The 23733-nt window shown below is 38.4% G+C and overlaps 1 protein-coding gene across 2 annotated transcripts in view; it reads right to left on the minus strand.

Annotated features, from left to right (window-relative positions):
• The window catches only part of safb.S (scaffold attachment factor B S homeolog), a 30144-nt gene extending 14676 nt beyond the window's left edge, over window positions 1-15468 (minus strand). For both annotated transcript variants that reach the window (XR_001934173.2, XM_018243677.2), the window contains exons 1-10: window positions 15170-15468; window positions 9035-9122; window positions 7822-7880; window positions 6309-6336; window positions 5104-5578; window positions 4736-4782; window positions 4381-4481; window positions 1520-1669; window positions 1315-1424; window positions 313-437 (exon numbers count right to left, since the gene is read on the minus strand). Coding sequence is in view for 1 of the 2 variants with exons in the window: in XM_018243677.2 (XP_018099166.1) it covers window positions 313-437; window positions 1315-1424; window positions 1520-1669; window positions 4381-4481; window positions 4736-4782; window positions 5104-5578; window positions 6309-6336; window positions 7822-7880; window positions 9035-9122; window positions 15170-15334 (1348 nt within the window). In the remaining variant the exon portion in view is untranslated. The remainder of the gene's footprint in view (window positions 1-312; window positions 438-1314; window positions 1425-1519; window positions 1670-4380; window positions 4482-4735; window positions 4783-5103; window positions 5579-6308; window positions 6337-7821; window positions 7881-9034; window positions 9123-15169) is intronic.
• Window positions 15469-23733: the final 8265 nt, after the last annotated feature.

Consider the following 23733-nt stretch of genomic DNA (forward strand, 5'->3'; position numbering starts at 1 on the left):
TGATGGATTCATTCTGATTTGTATTGTGAATTTTATATTGTATATAAACAGCATACTGTCCCTAAGACCAGGCAACTGGCTACCATGGTGTTCACTGTGAATAAGCAGTAAAGGAAATGGGAGAGCATTACCTGGGGCATCTACTGAGGCACAGATCTTTACTGCTAAAAAGCTGTAGTGGCATTGAGCTGTTACCATAAGCCTAACATACAAGGTGTAGTAGTTCTAGCCTACATTTTAGTAGAGGCCTTTACAAAAACTTAGTATTGTTTAAACCTATTCTATTCTTCTAAACCTTCTTAATAATCTTACCAGATTTGCTGCTTCTTGACCGATCTGATGTTCCTGATTTGTGCTCCTTTTCTTTTTCCTTATCGTCTACAGGCTTTTCATAATCTTTTTTGTCAGATCCTTCATCTATTTTGGTGGGTGAAGTCCTATGTAGAAAAAAGTTAAGTTAAGGGTTTCTTTCTTTTCTAATGTAAAAGAGCTGCACTTTAATTTTTCCGATTATTTTATCAAAATATCTACTACTGTATTAAGTCTAACTGCATGGTTCACCTAGTGGCAGAATGCTCAAAATGTCTTAAAACTATGCAGAATTTGAAACCAATTTGTGGTTTTGGAACTAACTTTGTTCTGATTTTAGGAAACAATTAGACTGCAGTAACTTTGTACAACTCAAGACTACTTTGACCTTTGGGGTCTTGGTGGATTTGGGTCTACACGCCGTCCTGCAGCCGGCACCTGAAAAGGATTAAACTCACAGAGTACGCCAATCTTTTGTGGCTTGACAAAGGAATGTAAAGGCTGCTGGGAAAATATACCTGTCTTTTGAACACAGTTATTTGAGATGATACTAGTGATGTGCAGGCTGGTCCGATACCCAAGGGTTTACCTGTAGGTCTGGCGGGTTCTGGTCCGAAGCCGCCCGACCAGCGGGTAAACCTTACAAAACAGACTTCCGGGTTGAACTTTAATAGACGCATGCCTGCTCGACCCGCCGACGTCATCGGCGGGTCAGGTCTATAAAAGGAACCCGGAAGTCGGCTGGCGGCGAGTCAGGAAAAATCTGAACCACACATCACTAGATGATAGGAATACAAAGAAATTGGACAGCAATCAGGACTATAAACTGACTTAATTTTGTTAAGATGCCATTGCACAATAATTCAATAACTAAACACTTTTTAGCTCCTTGTTACTAAAAGTAGTTTGACATGATCAAATGGTATAGGGTTGTCAACTTTAGCGGACTAATAGAACTACTGCATATCTGACCAGCGATGAGTCAAGTCTATCAACAATAATTACTTCTCTGATTTCTCAGTTGAAGGACGTCTATCACTGCTTGAGGACTTCTCTCTCTTTGGCTCATTATCTTTCTTGTCTGAAGGCTTCTTTCCAGCTGGTTCATTCTTCGCCTAGCAAACAGTATGCAGTATGAAATATAGTTTCCACATTTTAAACATTACAATTTAATACATGAAGGCTATGAAGCAAGTACGGCCACACTCACTTTCTCCACTGATATCATTCTTCCATGTAACTCTGTTCTGTGAAGATGACTGATGCACTTTGTCGCATCCTCAGAAGAGGACATTGTAACAAATCCATAGCAACGCGCTCCAGGACTACGGGCATTTGTTACTACCTTTGCACCAACGACCTTAAAAAGAATTTTAAAAACTCAAAACCAAACAAAAAAATGTAAGCTATGCTTGAGGTTTATATTAAAACCAGAAAGTCACTGTAAAATAAAAGTATAACGTATAAAATAGGAAGTAGAAAATAGTGGGATAAAATAAATTAATCAAAAGTAACCAAGTAGTATAAACTAAAGAATTAATCAAAAGTAACTAAGTAGTATAAACTTAAGAAAACTGTAAATAAAATATTGAAACCTTTTAAAGGGATTCTGTGGCAATTTTTTCTAAACACATCAGCTAAAAGTGCAGTTCCAACAGAATTCTCCACTGAAAACCATTTTTTCAAAAGAGCAAACAGATTTTGACCTGAAATGGCTGCCAATATTAGACTTAATATTACAAAACTAAAAAAATAAATAAAAATAAAATAACCCCATAAACACACTTGTTGGTTCAGGAATGAAAAGTCAATGTACGGCCAGTAAGGCGGGGAGAGGCAGCAGCATGTAAGCAGTAGATGCAGAGGGGGATACGCATTGCCAACTTACCCTAGTGTCTCACTGGCCAGACCTTCTGCCTTCCTTTGACGGGTGCAGGGAATTGTCTTGATGGTTTGTATAGCCCTTTATAGGGTATGGATTATAACCCCAGTGAGCTATCCCACGTAAGGGGCTAACTAACAAGGGATGCAGACAGCCCTGTTCCCAGGATCAGTGCTAACCGCAGAAATCTCACTGGAGAAGGATTAGTTATGGTGCAGGGGTAAAACCGGAGTGGACCTGGTACACCCCCTTAATTTGTTATTCAAGTGTTCTGCCTCCTGGAGGGCGAAGCTTAACCCCAGGCTTTCCGTGTCCCAGAGACGGCAGAGAAAAAAATAGTTCTCCTCTACATTTCAGGGGTCAGAACTAGAGAACAGGGGTAAACAAATATGGCTTAACTATAACAAACAAGGGAAAGTTGTGCTCACCACTATTTTTTAAAAACATTAGGCGGGGGTGCAATGAGGGTGTGACCACAAAATACATATAGTCAACTACAAGAGGTCCTCTGCACTCAACCCATTATCAATATATTTAAGACAGAGACATTTTGTGCATACTGCTACTAAAAAATGCCTTACCCTTTAAACAACACAGGGATTGTTTGTCCATATATTGCAATATATTTAAGCTGGCCAACTACGTCAAAGTCATCCCATATCTGGCCAGTCCTATGCTTAATTTTCATCTGATTCATTAAGAATTCAATTGCTTAATTATACATTTTACAAAGGGACTAAGTTTTACCTGCAACTTACTAGCTGCTTTCAAAGTAAAGCTCCCAAACTTGGCTGCCCTTTTATTAGACACCAGTGGGATCACCTGACTATAGCTGGGAGGGGTGGGAGCTACAACATGGAGCTGGTCACTGGTCCCTTTGTAAAATGTATAATTAAGCAATTGATAGCTGGGAGGGGTGGGAGCTACAACATGGAGCTGGTCACTGGTCCCTTTGTAAAATGTATAATTAAGCAATTGAATTCTTAATGAATCAGATGAAAATTAAGCGTAGGACTGGCCAGATATGGGATGACTTTGACGTAGTTGGCCAGCTTAAATATATTGCAATATATGGACAAACAATCCCTGTGTTGTTTAAAGGGTAAGGCATTTTTTAGTAGCAGTATGCACAAAATGTCTCTGTCTTAAATATATTGATAATGGGTTGAGTGCAGATGACCTCTTGTAGTTGACTATATGTATTTTGTGGTCACACCCTCATTGCACCCCCGCCTAATGTTTTTAAAAAATAGTGGTGAGCACAACTTTCCCTTGTTTGTTATAGTTATACAGGAGCAGTGACCAGCTCCATGTTGTAGCTCCCACCCCTCCCAGCTATAGTCAGGAGATCCCACTGGTGTCTAATAAAAGGGCAGCCAAGTTTGGGAGTTTTACTTTGAAAGCAGCTAGTAAGTTGCAGGTAAAACTTAGTCCCTTTGTAAAATGTATAACTAAGCAATTGAATTCTTAATGAATCAGATGAAAATTAAGCGTAGGACTGGCCAGATATGGGATGACTTTGACGTAGTTGGCCAGCTTAAATATATTGCAATATATGGACAAATAATCCCTGTGTTGTTTAAAGGGTAAGGCATTTTTTAGTAGCAGTATGCACAAAATGTCTGTCTTAAATATGGCTTAACCCGCCTTTTAAAGTTTATCATGGTTTCTCAGAGAGTGGACGGACACCATCTTGGATCTGCAGTCATTGGCTTTCCTAACAGGCTGCCTCTTAACATTTGATAAACATTATGCGCCAAGCCTGACTCCAGACAAAAGTGTATTTCTATTAGAACTAATAGAGCCTACACAGATGCAGTAGAAGGTGGTTTTAATTGTTTTCTGAATTAGGATGTTTTGCCCCAATATTAAAAAACTTTTATAAAATGGAGAAACTGGGATGGAGGGAATCATTCCAGTTTAATTACTAACATAACTGCTAAATGTCATAAGTGCCATTTCCAACAGTAATCAGTGAATATTCTTTAGTTTACAAAATTACTCGGTCATATGGCACACTGGTTGACGAGATATGAAGGACATCACATAACCATTAACCAATGCCACTCAGACACTAAGTGGCAAATTTTACTATTGTACATTAGGAAGATAGCTGGATTTCAGTAAAGCATATTTTACAACATTCTATAGCATGATGTAGCACGATAAATATACTGTTTATGTCTTACCTTTCCATATTTGCTGAAGAGGTTCTTCAGATCTGTTGCTCTTGTGGTGGAGGAAAGGCCACTAACCCACAGATTTCTTCCAGAATTAGCATCAATTTGACCTGGAACAGCAAAGCGTGGTATTAGACACTTGTTAAATAACATTCCAGATGAAATAAAACAGACAATCAATGCAATATATAAAAATATCAGTTTGGGTAAAGCTTGGTAGACAGCACAAAAAAAATACTGCCTTATGGAAGCCCTAAGCAATAAATACTGTGTTTTTTAGTCACCAAAGAATTGAAAAAAAGCATTGCATGCCATAATAAAGGTAAGTAGGGAAAAAGGTGGCGAGAGGAAAAAAACACCATACCTTTCTCATCTTTTGACATACTTTTCTCAATCTCTTCTTCAACAGAACTAAAGAAAAACAAATATTAGTCAGTAAAGCATTTCATGTGCAAACTTATACTGAGGATATACCTACCAGTATTGTCTTGCAGTTTGAGCACGACCGGCAATACTCTAAGCACCAGATAGATGTAAACAGTTACTGTGTCAAACTAAAACTGCACTTTAGGATATTTAACAATTCAGAGGAAATAAAAATTCTAATGAGAAGACATTTAAGATGGGTAATTGAAGACAAAAAAATTAAAGCATCTTTAAATGCCTATTTGTAAAAAAAATTAAATAAAAAATAAAAGATAGATCTCGTCTAGAACTGATAAAATGACAAACCTCATCTTCTGACCATCCTCATTTGCAGAGGACGCTTTAGTGGCAGATGCTTCTTCCTCTCCACATTCTTCGATTTTCTTTGGCTCTTCAGCATCTTTAGCTTCATCAGCAGGTTTTTCCTCTGAATTCAAGTCTTCTTCAAGATTTTGTTGTACTTGGCTACTCTGCTCACTGGCTTTGTCTATATCTACCATATCAATGTCCACATTTTCCTTGTTTGTGATTTGTTCATTAGATTCCCTTTCATCTAACGCTAAAGTTTTAATTTCTTCAGTTTCTCCCTCTTGATTGGACTCTCCATCTAAATCGAATGTGCCGTCAGCCGATTCAACAGTTACAAAAACATCTTCCTCTTTGATCTTCTCTTGTTCCAAAGAACTTTCATCCTTAACTGACTCCTCTACTTCTGGAGCATCTTCCTTAAGTGGCTCAGATTCATCATTTTCCCCCATTATGATGTGTACGCTCTCATTTTCTATAGATTTAATAGGAATAGAACGGCACAAGATTTAATGACCAAGGAAAAAAAGCAATCACAATTGCGGAAGTGGTACTGCTGCCAAACTAATCTGTGAGCTATTTACAGAGATTGGAAAATCCCACTTTGTGCACATAGATGCTAACTTACACGGATTGCAGTATAAACTTCATAAATGTTTCCAGTAAATACCCATAACTGCAGAAATAGCAGGAGTCTTCTGTTTCTTCTAGACCAGTCCAGTCACAAGATAATCTTCATATAAAGACTTCTTAAGGTCCATGGAGCTTTAATATAATTTCAGCTTCAAAATTCAGAGAAATCCATTTAACAGAACAGTCTGTTATTAAATTAAGTTCTCTTTGATTTTGTAGACAATGAATGACGTGCCATTGAACAAGTGTTCCAAAGTGAGTTGATGTCCTTCAAGAATTATTAAAGGTCTTCTCTGGTTTCAGTTTTCTTTCACTGTGGTGGGGTTCCTTCCAATCTTAAAGTCTTTCCTGAATCTAACTATTTCTACCACGATAAAGCACATAATTTTATCACCAGATATATGCAAATCTTATCACTTTACAAAATCGATTTTAACAAGTAAAATTTCATATATCTGGTGATCTTTTTCCAATCTCTGTGGGCAATGTTTCAAAATTGCGTGCACATAAAAGAAAAACAAAATAAAAATTAGGGGGAAACAACACTATATTACTAGTCTGTGAAACAGTACCTTGCTCCATGCTGGGGTCTTCAGTATCCTGCAAAACAAAATATACGGTAAAATTCATGGTCTAACTTTCATCAAGTTAACACTGTCTGAACTTGCACAATATCAACAAAGTGCCTTCACCTGTAATTCAAGAAAGGAAAGCCTGATAAAAATATTTAGGGATGCACTGAATCCACTATTTTAGGATTCGACCGAACCCTTAATGTGAAGGTTTCAGAATCAAATCAGAACCCTAATTTACATATACAAATTAAGTGCAGTTAAAAAAAATCGATTTCCTTGTTTGAGTGACAAAAAGTCATGTAATCTTTTGGATTTGGTTTGGCCAGGCACTTTATTCAGCCGAATCATGCTGGCAAAGGCTGAATCTTGGTCAAATCCCGCACCAAATCCTGAATAGATTGCTATATATAGATATATTACCAATAGCTACTGGTTGTTGTAGCTCTGCAACAGCTGCAGGGTTACAATCACTAAATTAAGGATAAAGAACAATGGTATGTTTTCCCAAATAAACATAAAACAAAAAACCCACCTTAAAAAACCCACCTTTTCCTACACTAGCAGTGCCCCTTGTACATGTTAAAGCTAGGGCCATACGCTACCCTAAACCGATCGGTAGCCTCCTTTCGGCGTTCAACAGGTTTTAGCTCAAAATGCAAAGACTTGTGGTTCTTTGCCAAAATCCGCATCCGCTGAGTCAGTTTGCGCCAATTCAACAGTATTGAATATGTAAAAGAGAGGAGGCTACTGCCGAGGTAGGGCTAAAATCAGCTAGCTGAATTCTGCCCTCTTGTGGCCTTATCCTATACAGAGTGCTCTTCTTAAAAACAAATCAAAACATTGGCACTATTTTTGTAAGCTAAATACTGTAATCTGATATCAAAAGAACACAAAGCTGTAATTAGAGATTTCTGTAAACTACAATAACCTGCATCCAAGAAGACTCTTATGTTAAAAAAAGCTCCTGTTTGTAATATTTTTATCTTTTTCTAAACAGACATTTGAGCAATTACTGTGCAGGAAAACAAGTCAAGAGGGATGCAAGCTTCTAATACCAAGCTGCACATTTCTCAATGGCAGCCATTATGCTGTTTGAAAGTGGGTTTAAAGGCCATCTGTCTCAAACGTTTTATAAATCATTCAGGGTTTATGTGAAATTGGTCTCGTGCCATCTTGAGAAGTAAAAAAACTATGTACAGTAATCCAGAAATGCATCTAATGGAAATCTTCTGGAGCATTAATGACACATTTAGCTAAAGATAATTACAGATGAATACTGGCAAATTCCCAGGGAGTTCTCAGAATATCCCAGTATATACATTTTCTGCACAGGATTCCTAGGGACTTATATGCGGATGGGGAAAATATAATACGAAGTCTTGGGATACGCTTAATAGAGTTCACCATATAAACCCATAAAAATTCAGATAATAAATTCAAACAATTCGGGATATACAATTCTCCATTTATATGATTTGGTTTGTCATTGTCAAGCAACAGCAAAAATTACCTGGTTATCCCCAGAATCATCTTCCACCCCATTATCTTCCCCTTCCTCCATTTTACGCACTGCATTAAAAAGGAAAAAAAATTGCAATTATACAACAAACAGCAATACACGTAACAATGTTATAATAACATGTACTAATGGGCCATATATGCATTTCAACATTGGTTTAATGAATAGGCCCTGTGCCATACATACCTTATACCTATTGATTTTCTTACAATAAATCTATGTTTTGGTATCCATTGTGCTAAACAGAGAACATGAAGCTACAATGTTTAGTCTTTGTGAGATAGATAATTAGATTACCAGTGCATAAAAACCTCTTGCCCAATAGACTTCTGTCGTGACAACATAGTCACAACAAAGGGGAAAGAAGTTGTATAATGGTTATATAATCTGCTTGTCTGCTTCACAAAGAGAAAACATGGCAAAAATTGTGTTCAGCACCCTATACAGCAGGGGTAGGCAACCCGCGGCTCCAGAGCCTCATGCGGCTCTTCATCTTGCTTGCTGCGGCTCAGCCTGTCAGGTCGTCTATACACGGCTTCTTGAGTGTGCGACCGCGGTAAGCTAATGGTCAGTTTACGGTGGTCACACACTTAGGAAGCCGCCAGCAGGTGGAAGGGCTGTATAGACATCCCAGGAGTTACAGGCAAGACCGAGATGATACATCATAGTCCTTACCGCGGTCACACACTCAAGACAAGCGAGAAGCCTCCAGACTCGAGCTGCAGCAGGTGCGAGGGCTATAGACATGGATGTGACGCATATATTAATGACGTCTATAGCCCTTGCCTTTAAACAGATGAGAACGCTAGCATTTAATAAGGCTATTACGTTTTTAATTTATTTTAAAATAGGCCTACACATGCACACTGCACTTTTGTTTGTTGTATTCTGTTGTTGTAAAAAAGGTTAAAACTTTTAAAAGTTTATAAGCTGTGTTATGTTTTGAGGCTCCAGACTATTTTTCTTTAGTGGAAGAGGGACCAAATGGCTCTTTTGATAGTAAAGGTTGCTGACCCCTGCTATACAGTGACTGAAAGAGGGGGTATGGATATTCAAAGGTGCACTTTAAAGAACTGGATTACATTTAGGACACAATGGAAAGAAGCAAAGCAGACAGCACAGGCACAATCGCTTTAGAAATTCTGAACATACAGTAACTTAATTTGTGATGATGGGTAATATAAAGTCTGAGAATTATACAAACCTCTACCGCTACGTTTTGGAGTCTTTTTGCTTGGTGTATCTGATGATACTTGAATCTCATCTGGATTTCCTCCCTCTTCTTCAATAGCCTGTGGAAAGAGTATTGAATTTTGAACCTTTACTTTTGAATGCAAATAAAACCCTACAGATCATAGCTGAATTATAGCAATTTCAAGTAATCAGAATGTGAAATAAATATTTAAAATTTCACATTTTAATACAAAAAAACAAACTGCATGTTTTACCCAAGGGTATAGAGTTTAACTAAGAAAAATGAAGGATACCTTACACCAGGGCTGTCCAACTGGTGGCCCGCGACCCACCCTTGTGTGGCCCTCCATATCAAAGTCTGCCTGCTGTGTCTGTTTACCATATGTAAGCTTTAAAAGGTATCAGTACTGATATTAACTGGCCCCTGCATTGTTTAAACCTCAAATTCACACTGTAATCCCCTGTATTGTTCACACATGTAATCCCCCCTGCATTGTTCATACTTGTAACACCTCTAAAACCCTGTACTATTCACACCTAAAACCCAGATTGAAACTGCCCTCATTGTTCACCTGTTCACACTTAATACAAAATGTTTATGGGGCACCAGCACTGTGTCACTGTATGTAGTACATATTAGACTGGTCCTGATTTTCCTGCCTCCTGCTCTGTTCTGTCTTCCCTATGCTCCCTGTGTGTGTCATACTTTGCCTGCTCTTTGCACCCTGTGTTTGCCATACTCTGCCTGACCTATGATCCTTATGGAACATAAACCTGGTATTTGTTCTGGGGGTTTGTTAGCACTTAAAAATTATTATTAGGGGTCCCTAAGGTGTTTAATCATGTGCTGGGGTACTGTATTATAAACAGGGGAGGAGGGGGCATGTGGATTTAAGGGTAGGTCTTAATATGACAAACTTTTTTCACATATGAGTGGCATCCCTGTCAGTGCTGGGCCAAGGTAGTTCAGCACCCCAGACAAGAGCTTCAATCAGCACCCCCACTGTCCTGCATTACCATTTCCCTCCTTACCATGATTGTTTTTAAATAAAGAAAGCAAGAAAATTTTATAACACTTTTTCATTTATATTACTGCCCCCTGTACCAGCAAGCCCAGCAGCCCCCCTGTACCTGTGCCAGTAGCCATCCATTATACTGCCCCCCATACCTGTACCAGCAAGCTCAGCAGTCATCCATCAAACAGCCCTCCAGCAGCCATCATATTGCCCTCTTTACCTGTGCCAGCAGCAGCCAAAAACAAATCTGATCACATCATATTGCCCCAAAGTATTTATGTACCTGTGCCAGCGCCAGGCCAGCAGCAACAGCAAACATATGGCCCCTGGCCCAAATCTGTGCTTGGCTATGCCAGCAGGAAGCTTCACACTTTCACAGTAATAGAAAGAATGTCTTCAGTTCAGTGCAACTGTGCAAGGCTGAGAGCAGCGAGCGCGAACCACACCAAGCAGGCCGCCGGCTCTCTGCCACCCAACCGCATCAGTGACATCTTTGACGTGTATACGCACGTCTCGCTGCACTGCCGCACCGCACAGAAGGAGCTATTACTTGCTGGCAAGAGGGAGAAGGTAAAGGAAGGGGATTCCACCCGACTGAGTGACCATGATTACTGAAACAAATCATTAAATAAATGCTTGAAAAAAATGGAAAAACAAAAAAAAACCCATTAAAAGTGCGCCCCTCAATGATGGCGTCCATTATCGGCCCTCTACCATGTAGATTAGAAAAATTCCGGCCATAGAAGTTGGACAGCACTGCCTTACACGAACTTAAGGCAATCAAACAGAAATTTTACCTGGTATTCCCAAATAATTTGGTAATGGCTCTATGGGTTTTGGTTCATTTTCCATTTTAGCAGTTTTCCAGTTTGGAGTGTGATTCGCCAATATACTAGACTACTACAGGTATGGGATCTATTATCTGGAAACCCATTTTCCAGAAAGTTCCGAATTATGGAAAGGCCGTCTTCCATAGACACCATTTTCTCCAAATAATCCAAATTTGGAAAAATTATTTTCTTTTTCTTTGTAGTAATAAAACAGTTCCTTGTACTTGATCCAAAAGAAGATATATTGATCCTTATGAAAGCCAAAACCAGCCTATTGGTTTTATTTTATGTTTAAATTATTTTATAGCAGACTTAAGGTATGAAGATCCAAATTACAGAAAGATCCATTATCCGGAAAGCCCCAGACCCCGAGCATTCTGGACAACAGGTCCCATACCTGTATTAACATCTGTACATCAGCCAAACCCCCAGCCAAGCATACAGCTCTGACTTGTATACTTTACCCTAGAGGTTTAGATTGCAATTATAAGACAAATTTGCCTACTTTGTGGAAATGTTGCCCTATGTGGTATGAAAATGGTATGTGTCTCATGTTTATAAGCACAATTGACAGGACGCACTGAATAAATGGCAAGAATAATATTAATGTTACACAATGTTAATCCGCTGCCATTTTTGGGCTGAAATCCACCCTTTATGTGCACTAACACGTGGATGTCATGCCTGTAAGTGCTGCTAGACTACAGGGTGGATGGCAGAAGACTTTCTTAAACGGTCAGATAAAAATACCATTTGACAGTAGCTAGATGTATACTGCTATACAGGTATGGGACCGGTTATCCAGAATGCTCGGGTCCTGGGGGTTTTCGGATAATTGATCTTTCCATAATTTGGATCTTTATACCATAAGACTACTAGAACATTATTTAAGCATTAAATAAACCCAATAGGCTGGTTCTGCCTCCAGCAAGGATTAATTATATCTTGGTTTAAATCAAGTACAAGGCACTGTTTTATTACAGCGAAAAAGGAAATATTTTTTTTAAAATTTGGATTATCTAGTTAAAATGGAGTCTATGGGAGGTGGCCTTTCCGTGATTCGGAGATTTCCGGATGACTATTTCTATATAAAAGGATGCCACACTCGTATTTGCCTTTCTGGAACAGTAGTTGGATGGCTACCTAAGGGAGAACAAAAGCTTAAAAAAAATATGGCAGGAAATGCTGAATTTTCTATATAGAACTTATTGTACCAGCCAAGAGATTCAGGAGTCTATATTAAGATACAGATCTTAAGAGTTGTCCACTGAAGCTCCCCATCTTATGGTCTGATCTTTAAAGCTACTGTTCAGTGTCGGTGACACTGCACATGCTCAGTGTGCTCCTGCTGTTGAAAAGCTAAGCTTAAAGGTCACTGTAAATTATCAAGCAGAAAATGAGTTTCACCTGTCATAAAGTGGACACTACTAGTTTAACTGGTCAAATTCTGATGCATAGTGTACTGGTTTTTGAGCTGCTTTGTAACTTGCATATGAACTACTAATAAGTACTTTATCAAAATTTTTTTTTTTTATTCAAACAGTTGTAGCAAGTTGTATTGTTTATCAAGAATTTTACATTTTATATTCACTGTATATTGTGGGACCCTAAGATCAGGTAACTGACAGCACCCCAGAGACTGTGCTGTGAATTAGCAGAAAAGAAGATGGAGGCACAGGTCGTTATTGCTAAATGGTTGCGGCAGTGTTCCCGCAGGCTGTTTTGGCTGGGTGCATCACCCAACCATTTTCCCCTGGCTCCTCTCCACGCCAACATTATCCTCACAGTCTGTCGCATTGAACGGTTTGCTGTTAAAGCGGGTAGGATCATGCACTGTTTTCTGAAATACAGTCACATCAGCATTTGTAAAAAACATTTTGTAGTGCAGGCGAGTTGGGGAGGAACCTTTTTTGTAATGTTTTCCCCTTGACAGGCAAAATTTTTTCATGCCTGTTTTTTTTTTTTTTACCTAAGGGGAATTCTGGACTGTGGTGCTCTTTGTCTGGTATAGAAAGCCAAACACATTTCTAGCCCAATTCATCTCTGAATTTAGGTTCTCCTTTAAGTCAGTTTTCACTTATCTGCACACGTTACAAGGAAAAGATCAAATATCCTTTTCATTACTCGTTAAAGTATCCAAAAACTGATTTGGAGCTGCACAATGAGCCAGCTTACTCAGTCCATGATAGGGACCAAGGCACTTGGCATGCAAAATCTTTGAATGTTTTTTTATAGTGAGATTTCAGTAGCAGGGGAAGGGTGCTTAATCAAACAATGGACCACACAGACAGGACAGCAAAAATCATGGCGTGTGTGTTTAAAACTTAAACGAACAGCAAAAAGTTAAAATGCCTTAAAATAAAGAAAATATAATGTACTGTTCTGCTGCGCTGGAAAAACTGAAGTGTTTGCTTCAGAATCACTACAATATTTTACATAAACAAGCTGCGGTGCAAACATGGGGGAAGCCATTCAAGCTGAATAAAGGAGAAAAGGCACAGGATACACAGCACATAACAGATAAGCTCTGTAGTATTCATTGAGATTCTTCAGAACTTATCTGTTATCTACTGTATACCCTGTGCTTGAATGGCTGCCCATGGCTACACAGCAGTTTATATAAACAAAGGGATTCTGCAGAGCTTATCTGTTATCTACTGTATACCCTGCCCAGACTGACAATCTGTGGGTTCTGGCAAATACCAGAGGGGCTGCTATAAGGTGCCATAGAAAGTCAGTATTTAGTGGGTTGGTGGGGGGCTGTTTGGGCCTCTCTGTGGGCTGATTGGGTCTCTGTGTACCTGAAATGCCAGGGCCTATTTTAATTCTCAGCCCAGACCTGCTTGAATGGCTGTCCATGGCTACACAGCAGTTTATATAAACAAAGGGAGTCTGCAGAGCTTATCTGTTATCTACTGTATACCCTGTGCTTGAATGGCTGCCCATGGCCACACAGCAGTTTATATAAACAAAGGGATTCTGCAGAGCTTATCTGTTATCTACTGTATACCCTGTGCTTGAATGCAGGCCCAGACTTGCAATCTGTGGGTTCTGGCAAATCCCAGAAGGGCTGCTACAAGGTGCCATAGAAAGTCAGTATTTAGTGGGCTGGTGGGGGGCTGTTTGGTCCTCTCTGTGGGCTGATTGGGTCTGTGTACCTGAAATGCCAGGGCCTATTTTAATTCTCAGTCCGGACCTGCTTGAATGGCTGCCAATGGCTTCACAGTTTATATAAAAAAAAAGGGAGTCTGCAGAGCTTATCTGTTATCTACGGTGTATCTTGTGCTTAAATGGCAGCCCCCCTCGAAACAGCAGCTGGATTATATAAACTATAGTTGTGTTTCTGAAGCAAACACACCAATTTTATCAGTGCAGGCCAACAGTACATTATACGGTCATTCCTTTAAAAATCTCTAATTTTTTTGGCGTTACTGTTACTTTACACCAAAGCAACCCCTGCGCTTCTGAATTAAAGAAAAATTACCTGCCTGAGGTACTTTTATTCAGAGCGCCATGATATCATAATCAGTGTACTCTCAAGTATGCCTTGCACAGACGTAAGTTTGAAGGATATGCAAAATAAATAAATTAAAGCGCCTTAAAATGTATTATGCTACATGTGCTCCAGATTATTCCAAATGTCTGCTTGAGTTTGATTATTCAGGGCAGTGTAGTGTCAGGCGCCAAAAACATACCTAATAGACAAGGCTAGCAAAACTGCCACCGCAATGTGGTTACCTCCTTTAACCCAAAAGTGTATAAAACCACTGCATAGGACAGAAACAAGGATTCCACCCTCACAAACAGGAAGTCTCATTTAACCTAAACAGGAAGTGGGCTAGGGGAACCTTATGAAATGCTGAACATGATGCGCTCATTTACATACTAAGACAAAAGGTACCACTCCAGTTTGAATGAGACTGGGCAGCTCCAAGCCCACAGGTGCTGCATGGCAGATTTAGTGTCATCCAAGCACATAACTACAGAAACTGTGGACTCTGCATTTGTGCAGCTGTTTTTTCTTTTTAAATGCCTTTTTCTCAAATGTGCAGAATAGGATCCTGTTGTGAGATCCAGAAACTAACAGTTGAGCCACTGGGGGTTCAATTATGGAAACGTAAGGGCTCATATATAGATGTTGAAACTACTGTTCAATTAGAAACCCTGGTTAAAGAGAGACTGCTGGCAGGGCCACAGGATATAGACAGATTAGAACGTACATATCGCGCTTTGCCTCATGGTCACATGAACGAAAGTATATAGAGTGCAAAGCACGAATTCTGAGCGTCCCCAACTCACCTTCCGAAGCCTCTCCATCAGCGCACTCTTATTCCCACCGGTGTCCACATTGCGCTTTTTAAGCTCGGCCTTCAGATCAATAACCCGCAGTTCGCTTAGCTTCTTGACCTCCGGTTCCGAGCCGAGGGACAAGCCGGAGTCTCCAGGTGACTGATTGTCTGCCATGCTATCCTGTAGGAGACAGAACCACCAGGAGAAAATAACACTAAATGAAAATAAAATATACTAGCTGCAGCGGCACAACCACCGCCTACAAATGCATGTATAAAATGGACGACACCCACAGACCGCATTCGCTGCGCATGCGTAAGACGAAACCAATCGCTTTGCCGAAAACCGGCCTCGTTTTGTGCGCTTGCGTGTGTTTTGGGCTGTGTGAGGAAGCTGGTGCGTTTGCTCATTGTTGGGAAATGTGGTTAGATGTGCATAGTGAAATCGTACTCGGAAGGAATGTCGTGCTCTAAGTTCTTGATTAAAAGGAAAACCTGTGGGACATTATACGTTGTACCACTGTGCACTGATAATTTACTTATGTTCACTTTCAACCGTCTGCACTGCTTATGATAACCTGTCAAAATCTTGACACGTACATATTGCATTTGTTTGTAAAACAATAAAAATATTGATGGAAAAAAAAGGAAAACCTGTGGTACAAGAAAATATATAAACAGATATATTAGGGTTGCCACCTGTTCGGTTTTGACCCGAACAGTTCGGTTTTTGTAAGGCGTGTTCGGGTCTGAACTTTCAGGTTTTTCAGCCTTATGAAACCCAAATAATAATCTGCCCAATACTGTACATGAAAAGCATTTAAATACTAAGATACCCACCTTTCTTATTACAGATACAAAAAAAAAAGCAAATCAATCAAAAATAAGAATGTTTTTTTCTAAATTAGCATTGCTGTATTACAGAGCTTTCTGGATAATTGATTTCTGTATAATAGATCTCATACCTGTAATTAAAGGATTGGGCTTAATCATCAAGCAGAATATAGGGTTGCCACCTGTGTGGTTTTGAATTGGGCATCAATACTTTAAATTTTAAAACATTGGATAGAAATCCAGCCAGTTGCATCTAAGTGCAATATCATTATTATGTATCATATCTCCACCAACGTCATTGTAACCACCTCTGATGTCATCATGCCTTTTCCTACATCACTGCCTCACCACCGATGTTATCTGCCCTGTCCCCCATGTTCGGGTTTAGCCATCAGCAAAGGTGGCAACCCTAATATATATATATATATATATATATATATATATATATATATATATATATATATATATATATATATATATATATATATATATATATATAAATATATATATATATATATATATATATATATATATATATATATATAAATATATATATATATATATATATATATATATATATATACTTCAAAAAGACCAGCAACACCAGGATTTTTGTGTATCAAAACAAAGTGTATTCAATTATTGCATGAATAGCCGACGTGACGTTTCGGTCCACGCAGGGACCTTCCTCATGGCCATGAGGAAGGTCCCTGCGTGGACCGAAACGTCACGTCGGCTATTCATGCAATAATTGAATACACTTTGTTTTGATACACAAAAATCCTGGTGTTGCTGGTCTTTTTAAAGTATTTGGATTTTTTACCATGCACCCAGGGAACACAACGTCAGCAGGGTGCTGCCCTAGTGAAGATATATATATATATATATATATTTGCGGACTTGAGCTGCTTAAAGGCATTGTTCAGTGTAAAAATAAAAATGGGGTTGTGCAAAACAAATGTTTCTAATATAGTTAGTTAGGCAAAAATGTAATGTATAAATGCTGGAGTTACTGGGTGTCTAACATAATACTTCCTGCATGCTTTGTGTCTAGGGTTGCCACCCGGCCGGTATTTTACCGGCAATGTAGCTGCTGGTAATTTGTAATACCATTTACAAAATCCCTTGCCCGCCGACAGGCCTGGACTGGGAGTCAAAATAGGCCCTGCCATTCCAAGTACGCAGAGGCCCAAACAGCCCCCTACCAGCCCAAACAGCTCCTCAGCTCTTCTTCCTGCTTTGAACGGCGCATGCGCAGTAGGATCATTTCGCCGGTACGATCTACTGCGCATGCACATGACTTTTGGCGCATGCGCAGTAGCTCCGTACCGGCGAAATGATCCTACTGCGCATGCGCCAAAACACCGTTCACAGCAGGAAGAAGATCGCGTGGAAGAAGATGTCGTCGGTGAACTCCCTGGACTGGACCTGCGCAGAAGGGTAAGTAACAAGTTAGGGGCATTTGCCCAGCGGGACGGGTAGGCCAGGGGGGAGGAGGGAGGGAGGGCAACAATGGGAGGGGGGTGGGGGGTTTGCGCCGACTAGGTTTCCTTCCCCTTTAAGGAGCATCATGCCACCATTTTTGATCATAAGTCAGTTGTTGATTTCAGCACATTTGCACTTGCCTTAGTTTCCATGTATGCCTCTTAGTGTGTTCACTACATCGTATGTATCCATTTTCCAGTCTAAAAGTATTAAAAACTAATACAGTCATATGAAATAGTTTGGGAACCCCTCTTAATTATTTGGAGTTTTTTTTATCAATTGCTGAGCTTTCAAAGTAGCAACTTCCTTTTAATATATAACATGCCTTATGGAAACAGTAGTATGTCAGCAGTCATAAAGTTTATTGGATTAACAGAAAATATGCATCATAACAAAATTAGACAGGTGCATAAATGTGGGCACCCCAACAGAGATATTACATCAATACTTAGTTGAACCTCCTTTTGCAAATGTAACAGCCTCTAGACACCTCCTATAGCCTTTGATTAGTGTCTGGATTCTGGATGGCGGTATTTTTGACCATTCGTCCATACAAAATTTCTCCAGTAAATTGATGGCTGCCAAGCATGGACAGCCTGCTTCAAATCATTCCATACATTTTCAATGATATTCAAGTTGGGGGACTGTGACAGCCATTCCAGAATATTGTACTTCTCTCTCTGCATAAATGCCTTTGTAGATTTTGAAGTGGCTTTAGGTTCATTGTCTTGTTGGACTATCCAACCCCTGTGTAACCTCAACTTTGTGACTGATGCTTGAACATTATCCTGAAGAATTTGTTGATATTGGGTTGAATTCATCCAACCCTCGACTTTAACAAGGGCCCAGTCCCTGAACTAATGCAAGACACGAAAAAATAGAGCTGGCACTAATCCGGTACCCCAAAAATATGATCAAATCAAATAGAATCCAGGAGTCACGAAGTATTAATAAAGTAGTACAAAAAGTTTTATTACATCTTGTATAAAAAATAAAAGCCTGACGCGTTTCGTGTCCACACAGGACACTTAATCATAGGCTAACTGGTACATGTTACAAACACAGTATTTAAAGGAGTGAGAGCCAATAGAAAATGACATGGGCGGAATTACAATCAATTTACAAAAAAAGGGTGTATTGCTGCCCCTAGTGGCTCATTATCTAAAAAGCAAAGCTAGTACAAATAGTAGTTCTAATGGATGTACTATTGAATTTTTTATACAAGAAAATAACAATATCCTTCAAATATGAATATGTATCATTACAAAAATCACAAATATAATATAGATAAATATGAAAAACAAAGGGGTTGTTTTTTTTTGTTTTTTTTTGTGTTTGTTTGTTTGTTTTTCTGTCCATCAACTCATCATGGATTTACGTACACGAGAACAAAAACTTGACAAGGTTTTTTCTCAAGGGAGTGACACTAATGTAAGCTCCATGAAAGAACACTTTAACAAACTAGAGACCTTGTCGATAAGAGAAATGAGAACATGGTGGGAGATAGCCTCCTTTGAAAAATACTTGTCACTTAATATGATACCTAGAGGTTTGAGGATCAAAAAATATCCCACTTTTTTGACTAATGACCTTGAATTTATGGATCAATGGAACAAAATTCTATCTGATTGCTCCTTGCGCCTAATGGCACCGTTGACAGAAAAGAAACGTCAAACTTATGACTTATTAAAGGATGATATTGCTAAGTTAAAAAGTGAATACCTAGAGTCTAAGGAGCAACCAGAATACCTCAAACATGTAGATAGTCTCAATAATAAGGTTGATAAAATGGAAAAAGAGTTGATGGACATTAAAACCAACAAATTTAAACGTGATAAAATTGATTATGAGTTAAATAAAGTGTATAACTGGTGCAGGGTGGGTGACAAACAGAGAAATATGCGTAGAATGAGTCAGAATAACTCCATGTCTCAAAAGTCGATATTAAAACCTCCGAAAGATAAAGATAAACATGTCAGCTTTTCAGGTACTGATTATGATACCTTTGAAGAATTAGATACCGGTGCCTGCTCCTCCTCTCCTTTGTCTCCTCAGGCTAACAGACATGCATATGCACAAGAAGTCTTCTCAGGTCGCGTAATTTCATCCGGCCCATTCCATTCGTCTTCAAAAAACGATTATGGACAAAAAACAAAGAGGAAGAACAAAAGGATGTTTCTTTCAAGTGATTCAGGAGAGGAAGACGAAAGAATGAGAACATCGAAATATCCACAGAGGGACAGGAAGAAAAAGTTCTGAATCTCTCTGATAGAGTTCTAACAGTGGAAGAGAATAATGTTCTTGAAAAAGGTCTTACTTTTTGTCCTACTAAAAATTTTGATGTGTTTGATACAGTAATAGATATCAATCGCTTTGTTCGAAAAATTCTATTGAAAAAACACTTCTTTAATGCCCATAGGGATGAACGTGTAGAGCAGAGTACTGAATCTAGTCCTGAATTTAAACAATCTATTTTTCCAAACTTCAAGGAGTTAAAAACGATTACCCATTTAGAAAAATTACAAAGGGAAACAGATTTGGAGGCAGGGAGGGTTGGGTCTGGCCCTGTTCACAACAGGTTTAAATCCAAGTCCAACTTTTATCCGGTATATTTAAGAGATAATGTGATAAATAATTTTCAGAAAAATATTGAGAATGACCTTATAAATTTACACACTAAAGTTCATAACACAAATTATTTATCATCTAATAATAATATTACAGTTACCGAAAAACAAGCATTGATTAATCTCAAAAAGGATCAGACCATTGTTATCTGACAAGCAGATAAAGGGGGACAAATAGTTATTCTAAATAGACAAGATTATTTGATGGAAGCCAATCGACAATTGTCAGATCCTATTTCATATAAGAAACTAAACAAGAATCCCACTGTTAAATTTAAAAAAGAATTGGAAGATTTAATATCGACTGCACTAGAATATAATATAATTGCTGATACAACAGCTAATTTTCTCAATGTTGAACACCCTAAAACTGCCATCTTTCATTACTTACCGAAAACACACAAACGTTCTAGACCACCAGTTGGCCGCCCGATTATAGCAGGGATAGGCTCTTTAGGCGAGAACTTATGTGAATTTATAGATCATTTTTTGCAACCACTAGTCTTTAGACTACCTAGTTATTTGAAAGACAGTGGTCATCTTATACATGCTCTTAACACATTCCATTGGGAGACTACCTATAAATGGGCATCCATTGATGTTGTTTCGTTGTATTCTTGCATTCCACATCATTTAGGTTTGAGAGCAATAGCATATCATTTGAATCAATATAGTACTTATGATACTAATCTCATTTCTTTTCTATTACAAGCAATTCACTTCTTACTCACGCACAATTTTTTCCTTTTCAATGACGAATATTATTTACAGTGTTGCGGAACAGCCATGGGTGCAAAATTCGCACCTTCCTATGCAGGAAGAATTGCACATTTTTCAAGATGATAATCATTTTTCACAATATATACAATACTATGGCCGCTTCATTGATGACATTCTAATAATATGGTCAGGCACACAATTAATGTTTGATAATTTCCTTTCTGAACTTAACTCCAATGATTACAATCTTAAATTCACTAAAGAACTGAACACTTCATTGATTAATTTTCTGGATGTCACTCTTAGTGTAGAAGACAACTCGGTCGTCACCACGATATATAGAAAACCATGTTCAGTGAACACCATCTTGAATGCCCGTTCATGTCATCCCAAACATATAACTGACAATATACCATATAGCCAATTTTTACGTATACGTCGAATCTGCAAAAAAGATGATGACTTTCTCACTAAATCTAATGATCTTTACATTAAATTACTACAACGTGGCTACGAAAAAAGTCTTTTAGATAGGGCCCTAAAAAGAGCAACTAGGGTCAATAGAAAAGATTTGTTTAAAAGATATAGTGTGAAGACTGGTAGTGTAGAAACTGATCAGGACATAAAAAACACAACTAACTTAGAACATTCTGAGGCTTTGTCGTGTGTATTAACATATAGTCCTCAATTCAACCAAATTAAACACATTATAAAGAAAAATCTTGTAATTTTGGAAACTGATCCTACATTGAAAGAGATTCTTAAAAAAGGACAAAAGTATATTCCGAGACGAACTGAAACAATTGGTAATCAGTTGACCCCTAGTCTTGTCAGATTTCAAGAACATCACAACACTTGGTTACAAACCAGGGGTTGTTTCAAGTGTGGGGCTAGTAGGTGTATTACCTGTAAGTATTTGACAAAAACATCAGATTTTGTTTCTTCTACGAACAATAAGAAATACACCATACAACATTATATTAATTGTAACACAAAAAATGTGATATATTTATTAACATGCAAAAAGTGTCAGAAACAATATGTAGGTCAGACGGGTCGTAGATTAAAGGATAGAATTAGGGAACATATTTCCAGTATCACTCGAGATAACTGTACAACCCCAGTAGCAAAACATTTCGCTGAATGCAATAATAGAGATGTATCCAATTTAAGTATAATCGCTATTGATAAAATAGTTCCTAATATTCGTGGAGGCAATGTCACTTCGGGCCTGCTGAGAAAGGAGGCTAAATGGATTTTTCACCTAGGAACCAGACAACCATTGGGTTTAAATTATGATTTTGATATCTCTTGCTTTATCTAACTATTATTTTATAAACAACCCCTGTTTTTTGTTTTTCATATTTATCTATATTATATTTGTGATTTTTTTAATGATACATATTCATATTTGAAGGATATTGTTATTTTCTTGTATAAAAAATTCAATAGTACATCCATTAGAACTACTATTTGTACTAGCTTTGCTTTTTAGATAATGAGCCACTAGGGGCAGCAATACACCCTTTTTTTTTAAATTGATTGTAATTCCGCCCATGTCATTTTCTATTGGCTCTCACTCCTTTAAATACTGTGTTTGTAACATGTACCAGTTAGCCTATGATTAAGTGTCCTGTGTGGACACGAAACGCGTCAGGCTTTTATTTTTTATACAAGATGCAATAAAACTTTTTGTACTACTTTATTAATACTTCGTGACTCCTGGATTCTATTTGATTTGATCATATTTTTGGGGTACCGGATTAGTGCCAGTTCTATTTTTTCGTGTCTTGCATGTATTTTCCCCCCTTGCTGAGGGTTTGGAGCATGAGCACCCGGACCCCATATGGAAAGCGGTAAGCTTCCTTATATATTTTCCTATGTCTTTTGCTTTTTATTTAGTTTGTTCTATATATGATTCCAGTCCCTGAACTAGCCACACAGTCCCACAGCATGATGGAACCTCCACCAAATTTGACAGTAGGTAGCAGGTGTATTTCTTGGAATGCGGTGTTCTTCTTCCTACATTTTTGTTTCATCAGTCCAAAGCACTTTGTTCAAAAATGACTGTGGCTTGTCTAAGTGAGCTTTTGCATACAACAAGCAACTCTGTTTGTGGCATGAGTGCAGAAAGGGCTTCTTGCTCATCACCCTGCCATACAGATGTTCTTTGTGCAAATTTTGCTGAATTGTAGAACAATACAGATACACCATCTGCAGCAAGATGTTCTTGCAGGTCTTTTGGGTGAATCTGGGCTGTCTGTAACCATTCTCACAATCCTACGCATATGCTGCTCCTGTATTTTTCTTGGCCTGCCAGACCTGAGTTTTACAGCAACTGTGCCTGTGGCCTTCCATTTCCTGATTACATTCCTTACAGTTGAAACTGACAGTTTAAACCTCTAAGATAGCTTTATGTAGCCTTCCCCTAAACTATGATACTGAACAATCTTTGTTTTCAGATCTTTTGAGAGTTGCTTTGAGGATCCCATGCTGTCACTATTCAGAGGAGAGTCAAAAAGAAGCAAAACTTGTAATTGGCCACCTTAAATACCTTTTTCTCATGATTGAACACCTACCTATGAAGTTCAAGGCTTAACAAGCTAATCCAATCAATTTGATGTTGCCAGTAATCAGTATTGAGCAGTTACATGCATTCAAATTAGCAGAATTACAAAGGTACCCAAATTTTTACACAGCCAGTTTTTCACATTTGAATTAATTTCATGCAACTGAATACCGCTTCACTAAAAATCTTTGTTCAGAAAACACCCCTGTACTCAGATATTCCTGGGAAATGAAAGACATACCACTGTTATATTTTTTTTGAAAGTGGAGTAAATTATTATGCAGGCTGAGTGGGGTTCCCAAACTATTTCATATGACTGTATAAGTGCTAACCTTGGAA

The sequence above is a fragment of the Xenopus laevis genome, chromosome 1S, assembly GCF_017654675.1.
Source record: "Xenopus laevis strain J_2021 chromosome 1S, Xenopus_laevis_v10.1, whole genome shotgun sequence".
NCBI classification, from domain to species: domain Eukaryota; kingdom Metazoa; phylum Chordata; class Amphibia; order Anura; family Pipidae; genus Xenopus; species Xenopus laevis.